General features: G+C 27.3%; 1 protein-coding gene across 8 annotated transcripts in view; it reads left to right on the top strand.

Annotated features, from left to right (window-relative positions):
- Positions 1–2,302: 2,302 nt before the first annotated feature.
- The window catches only part of LOC101237520 (autophagy-related protein 16-1), a 65,769-nt gene continuing 52,535 nt past the window's right edge, over positions 2,303–15,536 (top strand). For 6 of the 8 annotated variants that reach the window (XM_065787730.1, XM_065787726.1, XM_065787728.1 and 3 more), the window contains exons 1-3: positions 2,305–2,615; positions 8,143–8,222; positions 10,460–10,497. In XM_065787730.1, coding sequence (XP_065643802.1) covers positions 2,516–2,615; positions 8,143–8,222; positions 10,460–10,497 — 218 coding nt within the window. In that variant the 5' untranslated portion in view covers positions 2,305–2,515. Of the gene's footprint in view, positions 2,616–8,142; positions 8,223–10,459; positions 10,498–15,536 lie in introns of all 8 variants that reach the window. The other 2 variants (XM_065787727.1, XM_065787731.1) reach the window with 2 other exon arrangements.

Below are 15,536 nucleotides of genomic sequence, written 5' to 3'. Positions count from 1 at the left end.
TTAAATAAATACCTATTTAGTTTCAGGTTAAGATAGAGTATATAAAACATAAGGTTTTTTGTAAAAACTATCGAAACTTGTGTTGGGAAGGATCCAATTGGTATTTATAGGTAGCATGTAAAGTATTATTACACCCTTTTAAACGTTTTTGTTTGTTTTGAATTTCCAATTTAGTTTACAAAGGCCTTTTTGAAAAACAAGACTTTACAATCCTGCCCATTATATTTTTCTGTAAAATTATTCTAACATCTAATAGTGATATATATATATAAATAAAAACATGCAAATATATTCGAAAATCATTGTATAAATAATATAACGAGTGAACAGTCTTCACTAAATTCTTTCTTTCTTTTTATTGAATCGGATCTAAACAAAATGAAACGAGACGAATTGTGCAACGAAGTAAAATATATTGTTGCATTGTCTAGGTTTCTGATAGTTAAACATTTAATAAACATTTTTTTACAGCGTCTAGATGTTCGATAGTTAAACAATCAGTATGTGAGGCTGTGAGTTTAAACATACGATTGTTTATAATTTGGTGTTTTTGCCTATTTAACATTTTTAAAGATGGGCCTTTTTATTTGTCAATATTTTTTTCTAGGAGTGGGCTTATAATTTATAATTGTTTTATCTTTTTTCAGTGGGCCTATTTTTTGTGGTTGACTTGTGGCTATAGCTTCCTCAGCCTCCGCCTTAATACGGCCCTGGATGCAGCTTTAAAGCAATGAGAGAGTGGCTCAAGCTTGGCAGATAGAGCAGGTCCAAATACATTTACAATGCGTTTTTAGACCTTGTCTAGAAAAGAAAGACAACTATTTAAAGAACCAGCACGAGTAAAATACAGATATAAAAACATTACCTCATACAGGTATTAAGCAGAGATTTATAGGAGTAGAGAATGGAATCAAAAGTAAGAAAATGACGAGCGAGTCAAGCAACTTAACTGATGCTAACTTTGCAAAGGATTGAATTTATGGTTTCAAAAATAAATATATATTACAATAAATATAAAGTTTAAGTTTGCTCATACCTCTTTTATATGGAATGAAAGCTCTCAATATATACGAGCTAAATGTTTTTAATATTCTTTGTTTTATGTATAAATGTAAAAACAACTTATCGCCCGTTTCTTTCCGCGACTTGTATTTGCAAAGAGATATAAATAAATATATTTTACGGAATGAAAATTTCATTAGACAACCATTTTCTCGCTCTAATTTTGCAGGATTTTTTATTTCATTTCGCGGACCATTTTTATGGAATAATATAGTTTTAAGTATTACTAAAGACATTTCACAAGAACCTAAGTTTGATTCTGTTAAACAAAGTCTTAGAAAACTCATTTTTTCCACTGAAAATATACTTATATACTTTTAAAACTTAGACGAATCTCAATTTTTATGTTCTGCGGAATATTTCCGATTCCGGTAAATATTCCGCAGAACTATGCGGAATATTTACCGGAATCGGAAAACCCAACAAGTTACTAAAAACTATACAACTACCAAAAGCACAAAGTCCAAACAAATTACCACAAAACATCAAAACACCGAACCAGTTTAGTTTAATTTAAAATTCTACTAAAATTATGGTTTTTTAGTACGGATCACGCTACAATTTAAGCCAAAAATGAAGAAATAAATTAAAATTAAGAATTTTGATTATATTTGTTTTTAACATTATGTGGTGTGGGGTTTTAGCTAATCTGACCAATATCAGTTTCAATAAAATCAGAGTAATTATAAACAGAAACAAATTTATTCTAAAAGACTGTTTTAATGATAATGTCTATTTTAAAGATAATTTTAATTTGCGTTTTTTTTTAGAAAAAGAGAGCTTAAAGAACTTGTTTTATAATGTTATCAATTATAATATCATTTATAATCTATTTTATTAAATTAAAAGTTATTAAAAATCATTTATTTATCACGTTTAATTTTAGTGGTTCTTGGTGACAAGACCAAACGGTCTTCTTCGAGTGCCCGCGTTCTATGTTTTGTTTATTAAATATTGTTAAAGTTTTACTCGTTTTAACGAATTTTCTACATGTGATTTTATTTCTTGTATATATTTGAATAAATATTGTAATATAGAACATTAAAAAAAAAAAAGACGATTTTTGATTATTCCAATCACTTACCAACAATTAAAGTGTTTGTCTAGGTTGCATTTATAATTCCACCAACTTTCATGCTTGTACAAGATCAGATAATAAGCAAGTCTTGTGAATTTGTTACGTGTGTCTCCACTATTAACTCTGCTGTCATAATTTTTGATATTACGTTAAGTCCGCGTATTCTTCGCTCGCAAATTTACGCTAATATTATCGAATTACATTAAAATGTTAGAGTAAAACGATTTTTTCAATGTAACAAAATTGTTTTTATTTTTGGACTCTGATTTGTAAAAGTTATGAATCAACGAAGGCAAGAAGTATAAATAAGTATATCTTGATATACAATATAAATGTAACTTTAAAAATAATATAAATGAAACTTTAAAGATCAAGATGGCAACTGAATTGCAGGACTGGAGAAAAAATATTTTAGAGCAACTTGAAAAAAGGAAGATCAAAGAAGCAAATCCTTTCCAAGAATTAATAAATTCACGTAAGTTTTTTTATTGTAAAGCTTTTTTTTTCAAACGCTGTGATATCATTTTGTTTGTAGACAAGTACTTCATTAAAAATAAAAGTAAATAAACTGTTCTGGTAAAAAAAAAAAAAAAAAAAATAAAATAAACGTATTAAAATTATAATTTATAATTGTTGTCTAAAAAAATACAACTTTTTGTGGTTTTTGGTGTTCGTTTTCTAAAGTTATTGTTTTAATAAAAAGCAGCTTTTGACAACTATTGACAAAAAAATTGTATCAAAAACTTTACTATCTAAAGATTGATTAGAAAATGTTAAAGGTTTTTAACCTTTAAATAAATTTTTTCATTTATGTTTGCAGCGAAGTTACTTTCAATAATATCAGGACCCTTAGGAGGAAATAAGTGGACTGGTTTATTGGGCTTTTATTGTTACTATTTTATTGGGTTTTATCTATTTTAAACACTAGACATATCTTAATAATTTAGTTACACTATAGATTACTTAGAAATCAAGAAGCACTTTATGTAAAGTCAAATAAAATGTCTTGAATAAGATTTAATTTTTACTACATTCAACAGTTTACAAAAAAAAAAGAAAGAAGATAAAAACCTCAGTAAATTTTTTAAAAAAACTGCAGGTATCAAAATAAAAGTTATACAAAACGTTTGGATAGTGTTAACAAGAATAAAATTTACTTAACATAAACAGTTTTTTTAAATTTAATTGAAGTCTCAATAACCTCTTATTTTATTTCTATTATCATCTAAGTCTCAATAACCTCTTATCTTAATGCGGTAGTGGTGTAGTGGTAAAGCACTTGCTTCATAAGCGAGAGTTCGATCCCCACCACGTTCCGAGTTCGATCCCCACCACGTCCCTGGTAGTACCGCGCTCAATTTATTTCTCAATTTATTAGTTGAGAGAGGATTATAACCACTAATAAGTAGCCTCCTCATCTGTAGTGGCCTTCTCGGCCTTGAGGAGGTGAATAACAAAAAAAAATAAATATCTTAACATCTTATCTCTATTATCAGGCCTTGTTAAGAAGGGTTATGGAGCTTGCATTTTGCTTGCCAAAAGGCGATTTGCCTACGCGTTCAGCAGTTTTGCGTTACGCAAAAACTTATATCTTTTAGAATATTTTTAATTATCTTTTGATATCGTTTATGTGACGTTTATTCTGAAGAAATAAAGTCCTAAGTAAAAGCATTTAACCACAATTGTATACTAATAGATTTTTTGTTGAAGAAACAGTTTGTTTAATAATTTTTTTTATTGTTGATAAAAATTAGTTAAAAAAAATGATGTGTTTTAAGCTTTATCTTAAGGAATTAAATATATAAATTCCTTTTAAATGTAAAAATTATTTTTTGTCATAATAGTTTAAAAAATGCTTGATTTATTTTAATGTAAATATTTTATAAGATATTTTGTTTATTGTTAATTCAATAACGTACAGTTTTAATGACGTTCGTTTAATTTATGTAAATAAATTATGATCACAAATATGTTATCGGTAACTGATAAATAACAAAAAAAAAACTCTTTATTGTTTAAAAACATTATTAAAAAGAGTTCACAAATTAAATAAGAAAAAATTTATTAACAGTTAATGAAATAATCAAAAACCAACTGTAAAATCATAGGAAAATAAACAAACATTATTTTACGTTTCATGAAAAGAATATTTTTTTTCAAAATAAAATTTATTTGAAAAAAATAATAAAAATGATTTATTAAATAAGAACTTAGATTTTATTTGTAACTTTTAAAACTAACTGTTTGTATGATTTTTAACACATTAATAAAATAACTTTAATTACAATGCGGTACTTGAAAAGGCGCTAGTGAAGCAATATAACTTCTAACGATGCAAAATATATTTGCTGAGTTGAATTACTTAGAAATGCGTTACGCGTTTTCGCGTAACGCATTTCTAAGTAACTCAACTCAAAGTAACTCAAAGTTTGTAATTTAACAAATTAAACTGATAGTTTGATAAATAATATGGTTTTCATAAATGCAATGTATTGTCATCTTATTAGCAACATTTTTGTTTAATTTTATTTATTAAGTTCTTTAATGCTACAAAACAGTTATTAAAACAGTTATTCATGGTGCCTTTACCTCTACTAGACTCAGCACAGTGTTTTTGTTTGGGCAGTTTTAGAGAAAAATTTGAAAATGATAATTTTAGCTACCTCTTTTTATACAAAGTCTTAACCTTGACAGTGAAAATAGCATGATCTTGGTGCATAACTTGTTTGTGATATTAAATGTAATTTTATATTAAATATAACATTTTATATTTAATATAAAATTATGTTAAATATAAAATTTGTTTTTTTATCTTATTTTTTTATTTCAATTTAAAATAACTGTTAGTTTTAGATCTTATATACATTAGATAAGCTGAGCAACTCAACATGGACTTTATCAATACATTACTAACATTTTTCATTTATCATGTAAAACCAACATTGTCATTGCCAACATTTGCCAACATGGACATTGTGAATATATCACCAACATGGATAATGTCAATATATCACCAACATTTTTCACAGTGTTTAGAAGATTGGAAGATATTAAAGACCTTTATGAACATTCTAAGTTAGTTTACATTTAGGCAATTCCGCTTCCTTAAAAAAAAATTTAGGTTTGTTGCAAACCATCTCAGGATTGACAAAGAAGCCCTCAAAAAACTGGGAGAGATGGAAGTAAACATGAAATTCAAGCTAGTTAGAGTTGGAAGTTACTGGAAGAGAAAAGATGAATATTGCAGAGCAAAATAGCGATTGACAAATTATAAGAATCAGGAAAGCCAGATAAAGGAACCAAATTCCAAAAAAACCGATGTTCGAGGAAATAAACTAGAGGAGTAAGAGTTTTTGGAGCACTTAGGAACAGTCACAGTAAAATGAAAAGACTTAATTGAATGAGAATTAGCATGAGAATGATTTTTAGTAGATGGCACAAGAGACGCTAGCTCTTTAGAGCAGTGCCCATTATAATATTTGTAGAAAAGAAAAAGAGAAGCAACATTACAATGATGCAATAATGGTTGGAGGTTGGCTGCAAGAGCAGGTCTAACTGTGTTTACAATGCGTTTTTGCAAGAGCAGGTCTAACTGTGTTTACAATGCGTTTTTGCACCTTGTCTAAAAGAGAAAGGGCATCGTTAGAAGATCCGCCCTAGATATGGCAACAGTATTTTATACAAGGTCGGATTTGAGATTTACAGAGATAGAGAATAGAATCTGGAGTAAGAAAGTGTCGAGCTCGATAAAGAGATGCAACCTTAGCAGATGCTAATTTTGCAATGGATTTGATATATGGTTTCCAAGAAAGATCAGAAGTAAGAGTTAATCCTAGAAGATGAAGGGTAGATGACTCATCAAGTACACTGCTGTTCATAAATATAGGAAGATCTAAATTATTGCGATAACACTTGGCTGAAAAAATGTGAGCTCCATGCTTTAGCAGAAGTGAGATCCTTTTCAAGCTCAAATGCCCTCTCCAAGCAATCAGAGAGTGTTGGCTTCTTATCATGACAAGAATAAATGGTAGTATAATCAGTGAACAATGCCACTTTAGATGTGAGAATATCTGGAAGATCATTAATGTAAATTAAAAAGAGTATAGGGTTAATGATTGAACCTTGAGGAACTCCTGAAGTTACAGAATAAGAAGAGGAGTATTGTCCATCGAGGACAATTTTTATACTATGATTGGAAAGGAAGGATTCAATAATCTTAAAGATGTTACCAGAAACAACGATAGAAAATAGCTTATGGAGAAGACCAGCATGCCAAACTTTATCAAAAGCTTTAGAAATGTCAAGAGCGATGGCCTTTACATCTCCACCTTTATCTTATGCACAATAAAACTTATCTGTTATTACTGTTAGCAAATCAGCTGTAGAACAAGAACCTTGACCCATAAAGAGTCATACAAACAGTAATCAAAATATTTTAACATACATTGCTCTTGATCACTTTGTTTTAAAAGCACATCTGTTTCTTAAAAACTTTTCTTGGCTTCAATGTGCTCTTTGCTTGCTTCAAAATCTTTTCACAATTTTTGCCCATATTTATTTTAACTCTTTGAGCGCGTGCTAAAATTTAAACGCCGTATGGAAAAACTAAACTTAAACAAAAAAATAATCAAAAAACAACTATTTTGAATTTTAACTTCATTTTAAAATAAGTCAACATACACAAACAATATACCAAAAAATAGAAAAAAATGTGCTCTATTCAAAGGTACCATTTTTAATTTTTGAACAGCGGTATTTTTGCAGAAAAAGTCAGTTCTGAAGAAAACTTTCAAAGCCACGATCGTGGCTCTACGTGCTTTGACGGTGAAGCCACGATCGTGGCTCCCCGTGCTCAAAGGGTTAATGTCAGGAATCAGACATGATGGTGAGTTTGATTTTGAGGCTTGATGTGTTTCACATGACGCGGAACTCCATCCACTTCTGCAATTTGTTGTGAAATATTTTTGGTTCTTTGCGCTGGCTTCTACTTGGCATTAGGTGGTTTTAAGCAAACTTTATTGCCAGTTTTAAATTTTTCATTTGCGCAATTTTTTGCCAAAAGATTTCTTTTTCTTAATATCTTGAAACCCATTTGGCAACCATATATTCTTTCCATTGAAATTACTCCATATTTGTCCACAGCAATATTGTGCCGATATGATGCTTCAGTTATTGGTTCCTTGCTTCTTTTTTTATTGTACAATGCTTTCTATATTTTCGTTTCCTTCAGGTTAATTATAAACTATCAAGGAAAGTTCTTATTTCTTCAGTCTTAAATATTGTCTTGTCTGTCAATATCTCAGATGGCTCTCCTGGTTCACAAAAGATAAGATAGGGAATTCAAACTATGGCAATACTTCTGTATGGACTTGATAGTTGTTGCCACAATGCATTATTTATTCGTTAATACATCAGCTTAGTTATCTTCCAAAGGACAAGATTTACATTAACTTTATTATTGTTTTCTTCAATTTAAACAAGAAATTAAAAATCTGATGCGAAAACTTGACATTAAAACTTGGTGGAACTTTTTGGTTCTCATGATTGAAATGTTTGTAAAGTTAAAACCATGCATTCAAAAAGCAGTTTTGGACATTAGAACAAGTAGTTTTTATGAGGAAGTTGATTTTAAAGTTTTAGAAGATATTTTATAAGTGTTAAAATCTATTGATTTTGCTGGTAAGGAGCTAAGTAAGGATAATTCAACTATTCTGAGCAGTGAAGGTGTTCACACATTGTTGTTCAAAAATTCAGTTTTTCTTTTCATAAAGTTTTCTAACAATTTGGCTAAATTTTTTTAATGTTTTTTTAAAATACTTTGCAATACCGGTTTATACCAGTGTTGAACTATTTTAAATACCGAGAACCGGTATTATCATTTTTAGGTATTTTGAAAACTCTATACAAAAGTTACTTGTATTAAAAAAAATTAACTTGTATTAAAGAAAATTCAGTTTGGAGAACTAGATTTTATCAATTTTCTTATTTTTTACTTTTTATAGATGGAGAATTACTACGAGGCTTCAGTGTTTTTAAGTTAAGAAATTCTGAACTTGAGTTGCAAACATACCAACTTAAACAGGTGACTTTTTAAAAATCTTTTTGGTAAATTATTTTTTTAAATAAAGTTTATTATAAATTCAATTCACTGATGTGTTTATTCAGCTGTTTATGTTCTATCTAAATTTAAATAGAATCAATTAATGGAATTTAGTGTTAATTAGTTTTGTTTTTTTTAATTGCTCCTAATATACTCACAAAATTTCACGAGGAAAATATTAAATCTTTAAAAAAAGTTATTAAATTTTAATTTAAAAAAAAAAAAGAGTTTAAATATTAAATTTTGCATTTAAAAACTGCTTTTGATTTTGAAAAACAAATTTTAAACTTTAAAAAGATTTGTGAGTATATACTTGTTTCCCGTACCAATACATGTATGCATTTTACTGACCAAGTTTTACTAAAGCATGTACACAAAATAAATGTGAAAGAATAAGCATGTTATTTTTTTTCAGTGGTTGTATTAAAATCTTTTTAAACGTTTTGTATTTTGTTTACAGCGTGTAGTGGTTTCAAAAAAATATGTTAGTTTTTGGCTTGAAATTAAGCTTGAAATTAGTTTTAAAAATGACAAAAGAAGAAAACGCAAGAGAAAAAATTATGTACAAATATTTACAAAGTCCTAATAGTAGCTACAATTTGATAGCAAAATCGTCCATACACTGTTAGTAGTGTTATTCAACGTTTTTCTCAAACAAAATTGATCAAACACATATCTGTTGGCGGAAGAAAGAAAGGTTTTAAAGATATAAAACTAGTTAGAAAACTGATTAACAGTTTTAGGAATAACCCATGCCTTTCACTAAGGGAACGTGCAAAAATATACTGATTTTCTCATAGTTTTGTTGCAAAAGTTAGAAACGAACATGGTTTTCATTCTTTCAAAGCACAAAAAGTGCCCAACCATTCTGAAACTCAACAAAAAAGTGCAAGAACCCGCAGCAGAAAGTTGTATGACAATTTTATTTCTAAAAATTTCTGTATTATTAAAGACAATAAAACTTATATCAAGTACGATCATCAACAAATTCCTGGTGCTGTTTATTATATTGCCAAATATAGAGGAAAAGCAGATAAGAAATCTAAATACACAAAACATGACAAGTTTGCTTAAAAAGCTTTGATTTGGCAAGCTATTTGCAATTGTGGCGAAAAATCAGCACCTTATATTTCTCAGTCCACACTTTCTGGTCAAATATATGTGAAAGAATGTTTACAAAAATGTCTTTTACCTCTCATTAAATCACACAATAACAGACCTGTGCTCTGGCCTGATTTAGCTTCAATTCTTTATTGTAAACTAGCTATGGAATGGTATAAAAAGAATAATGTGAAATTTGTGCCTAAAACAGAAAGTCCTCCAAACTGCCCAGAATTGAAAGTTATTGAAAAGTACTGGGCTATTATTAAAAGAAAAATGATAAAAACAAAAAAGCTTTGCAGAAACATTAAAGATAATAAAATATCATTTAAAAAAGCATCAAATAGTTTTGATTCTTATTCTTTGCGCAAGCCTACGGGTACCACTAAAGCAAAAGCTCGAAATTTTATTAGATTCCTCTCAGGAATAATAATTTTTTTTTTTTATGTTTGATCTTCTTATATTATTGTATTAAAATTATTACTTGGTTCGAAATAAAAATTGAGGAGTACTTTTTTTTAGTTGTTTTTCTACTTTCACATTTATTTTGTGTACACGCTTTATTTTCTATTTTACTGACTGAACTTTACTGTTTACTATTTTACTGATTTACTTTTATTATTTACTATATTACTGACTGACTTTTATTGACTGCATTTCACTATTTACTATTTTACTGACTGACTTTTACTGTTTAATATTTTACTGACTGACTTTAACTCTTTACTGTTTTACTGACTGACTTTTACTATTGATTATTCTACTGACTCTTACTTTTAAATGCATATAGTAGTATGCTTTTTGTTTAGTCTCTAATATTTGTTTTAAAATTGCCTTCTAAAAATGTAATTGTAGATCAAACATTTTGACTTGAAGAATCTTGGCCTTTTTTTCAAAAAAAAAGTCAACTTTTGATTATTAATTTTTTTAACTTGTCTTGGTTTTCTCAGAAGTTTTGAAATTCAGATTTTCTGTTTCTAATGAGTTTTTATTTTTTTAATAAAAAAGCTTATCTTTAAAAAAAATTAACTGTATATAAGTTGAAAGACTAAATAAGTACACATGTATATATTGTATATGATAAACGTGTATTTTGTATCATTTTATTTTATTTTAAGGAAATTCTTGAGTTGCAAGGAAGAATTGCTGTTGGAGGGTATGTTCTTTTAAATGCTGCTGTTTGCATTTCTTAATAATAAGAAACAAATTAAAGATTTGAATATTTTTAAAATTAATTTTTAACATCTTTGCTATGTCCAGGGGAATAGAATTAATAAACAAATTACTTTGCCAAGCTGTTTTTAATTTTAGTTACCAGTATTTTAAATACATATTTTAAATACTTTTGAAGTATTTGTATTTTGTATTTCAAATACTTTTTCAATCAAGTATTTTGTATTTGTTTTTAAAATACAACTTTAGATTTAAAATTCAACTTTGGATGTATTTTGTATTTTCAGTGTTTTTCAAAATACAAAATACTTTTTAAGTTTCTTATTTAAAATGTTTCAACTGATAATATATAAAGAATGGCTGATTAAAGGTGAATAAAAACAAGCAGTTGCTTTCACTCAGTGTTAGAGTAATTGTTCAGCTTTATATGAATAAAATTTTAAGGGATTTTTCTCAAACTTTTATTTGCGTGAAGCTAAGCAATTTACTTAAAAAATGCTGAGTAATTGCTCCGCTTTACATAAAAAAAATTTGGACCGAAAATTGCTTAAAATTTTATTCACGTATAGCTGAGCAATTGCTCTAAAAAAACTGAGTAAAAGCAATTGTTTATTTTTATTCACCCATCCTTATATATACAAGCATATTGATAATATATAAAAAAATGGAGCCAGAAGCCATTAATACAAATTCAGATTCTAGTGAGATTCAGCCATGTGACCCTGGAACCATGAGTTTAAAATCAAGAATACCAGGTCTTCCTTCAATCCTAGATGGGCGTTTTTTCAAAATAACCAATTGTTGATGAAAAAAAATTGTTGGCTAGGTGTAAAAGCTGTCCAACCAAATTCTTATCTGCACAAATTGACCCAACTTCAAAGCTGTTAAAGCATCTAAAGGTAGGTACTTGTTTATCTACTATTACTGTAATTATTATTACCACTAATAATATTGCTGTACTGGATTAAATGCTTAAATATTTAAATTAACATAACAGGCATACTTTACATAATTATTTTACTACTACAATTGAATATTTTTTATAAATAGATTAATATGAATATGTTATATGACAGAAATCATTGAAAAATTAAAGCAAAATATCTAATTCTAAAATAACTAATTCTAAAATATCTAATTGTCATTGATTCTAAAATATATATTATTAATTCTAAAATTATTTTGTAAATAATAAGTTAAATTTATTAACTATTTAATTTTATTTCAAATGCAAGTAAGTAAAAAGAAGACATGAATAAATTGTTTTATTTACTTTCTTTTGTTAATTTAATATTTTTTTTAATTTTAAATTTTATTTATGCAATTTTTAATCTTTTAAAAACATTGTTTAAAAAAAACAAAAACAATTGATTATTTAGTTATCTCCCTTTTGAAATTTTGAGAGTATTATTTGAACAAAATTTGGTATTTTCTCTTAAATTATTAGATTAAAAAACAAAATTTGTTAAATATGTTAAATTTGTTAAATATAATTTGTTAAATTAGAAGATTAAAATTTAATTGTTTAAATTGATGTTTAAAGCATGCGTTTATCATTTATTAAGTAATATAGATAAATACACAAACATAAAGCATATCGTGACATAAGAATTATAGAGTTTTATCTTCTATTTTTAATGTTGATTGAATTTCAATTAATTAATAAAATATTCAGTTAATTATTATAATTTATTTAGTTATTATTTAATAATTATATGACTTTAATACATGAATCTTTATACTTTTATTTTTTACTGAAAATTGTTTTTATATACTGAATTTATATACTGAAAATTGTTTGTTTTCGTTAATTACAATTTTCTTCAATGAAATCAGAATTAACAATTAATGCTAAAAACAAACAATTTTAAAAATTATGAGATTAATCTTAAAATACAAAAACATTTTATCAATATAAACATTAACTACTGTATAAAAGTGAAATCATTAAAAATCAAAAGTTAAATTCTCACAACGTTACAAAATGGACATAGAACCATCAAAATGGAGATAGGCTAAGGTCAAGATCTGTAACTGCATCAACACAAGTAAAAATAATTTATTTCGTTTAATTTTTTAATCTTTTTTTTCAGGCTGTTCATCCTAGCTCAGTTAGCGGCTACAATGCATACAAAAAAGAAATGTCCGCAAATGTAAGAAAAAGAAGTCCGAATGATACTGGTTTTTCCAAGAAAGGTGACCTGCAAAAACATTTTGTACTAAATTTGGTGTTCAACTAACATTGAGTTTAACCACAAGTAAAAAACAATTAACAGTAAGGTCTGAATATATTATATATATTCCACAAGCAAAAGTAAACAAATAAATTATCAGCTTCAGTGAATTTCGACCGCTAATAACAGTTTAAAAACAATTGTTCAAAGATTTAGTCAATGGGCTATCTCCCTCATCCAACTCTCTTCCAACTCTTCGGAAAAAACTAGATAGTAAATTTGAAATTATATTAAAAACAATTAGAGATCACATTCAGAGGTCAGTTTCTATATCTACTACAACAGACATATAGGGCTGTTTAAAAGGGAGCTATTTGGGAGTTGAAGCTCACTGGATCAGAGAAGATTTATCTCGAATGTCTGTTGCGCTTGTCTGCAAACATTTCAAAGTAAGTCATATTTGATGCAATTGCAAAGCAACTTTTTAATATACATTCCAACTTTGGGCTTGATCATGACAACATAGCTTTCACTGTGACTGACAATGATTCAAATTTTGTTAAAGCATTTAATGAATGGCAAGATGATAGCGATTTTAATGATAGTGAAAATGTGATATCATTAGAATCAGCAGAACCACAAAGTTCATCAGATGAAGAAGATAAGTATGAAGTATAGAAGTTGGTGATGACACTATTCTGACAAATGAACAAGAACAAATAAGTAACAAAAAATATTTCCTGAAGCACATGAGATGTGCGAGTGATACTCTGATTCTGCTTGCCACAAATGACAATCCAAAATTGATTAAAAATCCACGAGGTTTGAATTTTACTAAAGTTTCATTGAGGACACCAGGGGATACTCGATGGAATTCAACTTATGATGCCATATGTTGACTTTTGGAGCAAAAGGTAAAGAAAAGCTCCCCCAAATCATGGATGCATTGAAATTATTGGGTCATTTCAAACTAGTGGAGTTAGAGGAATTGAAAGAATACAAGCAGTTTATGAAACCTATTGCTGATGCTCTGGACAAACTGCAAGGAGAAAATAATTGTTTTCTGGGATTCCTGATGCCAACAGTTCAGTAAGTTGTATTGCTTATTCCAAAAGTTATTATTATAATATATAATAATATGCTTATTCAAATATAGATTAGCGTTTTCCACATTTGTTTGAATACAATAGTCCATCCAGAATCTATGCAATTTCAGCTGCATCTCATTCTCATTTAAAACTGCGATGGGTTCTAGAGAAAAAGAGAGACTGGCTTAAAAAAGATGATTTTTTTGATTTTGAATCACTAAAAAAAGCTGCATATAATCTAGTCAGTCTGCAGTCACTATCGAGTGTTTTTATGATATCTTGAAGATGGCTTATACACTTCTTCATTAGCATGTTTGGAACAATATCCAGTTGTTGAGAAACTTTTCAGTTGTTAATTCAACTGTCCCATCGTCTGCTCCAGTCGAATGTCTATTTTCTAAAGAAGCATTGATTGCTGTGTCATGCCACAATTGGTAAACAGATAAACATTTTGAACAATTGTTGTTGCTGAAAGCCAATAAACATTTAGATTAGATTATCATTTTAAACTTTTTCTTTAAACTTTCAATTGCCCTTTTTTTTATTTTTTGCTTTCCAAAAGTATTTTGTATTTTAAATGTTTTTATATTGAGTAGTTTGTATTTTATATTTTAAATACCTATGCTTGAGTGAATTTTGTATTCAGATTTTAATTATTTTTTCAATCCAGTATTTGTATTTTAAATACTTTTTTGAAAATTTTATTAGTACCCTACCTATTAATGCCATAAATATCAATAAATATCAATAAATATCAATAAATATCAATAAATATCAATAAATATCAATAAATATCAATCTTTTTATAAACTTTGCTATTTGATATATAAATGTTCGTTGCTTGCATTTACAAAGATTTACACTTATGCAAGTTTACAGTTATCCTTGTATTTGCAAAATCTTTTAACGTAATTATGCCAGTGACTTGCACTTGCACAATGCCACAGATTTGCATGATAATTGCAAAATTTGCACTTAATGAAATTTTGTTTTTATTATTGAAAATAAAATGAAAAAAATTTTTAAAAATAATATCCAAATAGAATTTATTTTAATTTTTAATTTTTTTAATTTAATTGATTTTTTTCAATTGAGTAGTTTAATTTTATTTTTTATTTTACTAAATGTTGATTTATCAACAGTTTGATGCTAAATTTACCTTATTTGGTCAACTAAATTTTTCTTAAGAACATATATTAAAAAAAAGTTTTTATAGCAGTTTTAAGCATTAGAAATTTTTTTTACTATATTATTACTTAATTACAATCAGTAATTTACATTTGCATATAAAATGTTTGTTTATTATATTATTTACATATGCTATCCATAGAAGTTGCGTTTATTTAGCGGTACCGGCTGGTAAAGTGTCAATTAATTGCAATTGGTATAAAAGATTTATACGGTTTGTTTTTTATATAACCGTACATCTTCAATAGTTCAGTGGTTAAGTGCCCTATCCTCAGTGTCGATTCTGAGGGTTTAAGCCGCTATTTTAAATATATATTGCAAAAGAGATTGATTTTCAATATAACAATCTATATTAAAAATATAGATTATAATTTTTATAAAGAGTTTAATATAAATGAATTTTTTTATGTGAATTCAATTATGAAAAATCATTAATTACTTTTTAAGTTAATTTTTTCAGAAAACTAAAAAAAAAAAATTTCATAAGTTTTTATAATTTTTGTAAATTGTACGGAAATTATAAAAACTTTTTTAGATTTTTTTCAGTTTATAATCATAACCATAACTGGTGC

Source organism: Hydra vulgaris, chromosome 01 (genome assembly GCF_038396675.1).
Source record: "Hydra vulgaris chromosome 01, alternate assembly HydraT2T_AEP".
Lineage (NCBI taxonomy): Eukaryota > Metazoa > Cnidaria > Hydrozoa > Anthoathecata > Hydridae > Hydra > Hydra vulgaris.
Note: the sequence above shows the minus strand (reverse complement) of the source record. Positions and strands in the feature narration are given on the sequence as shown.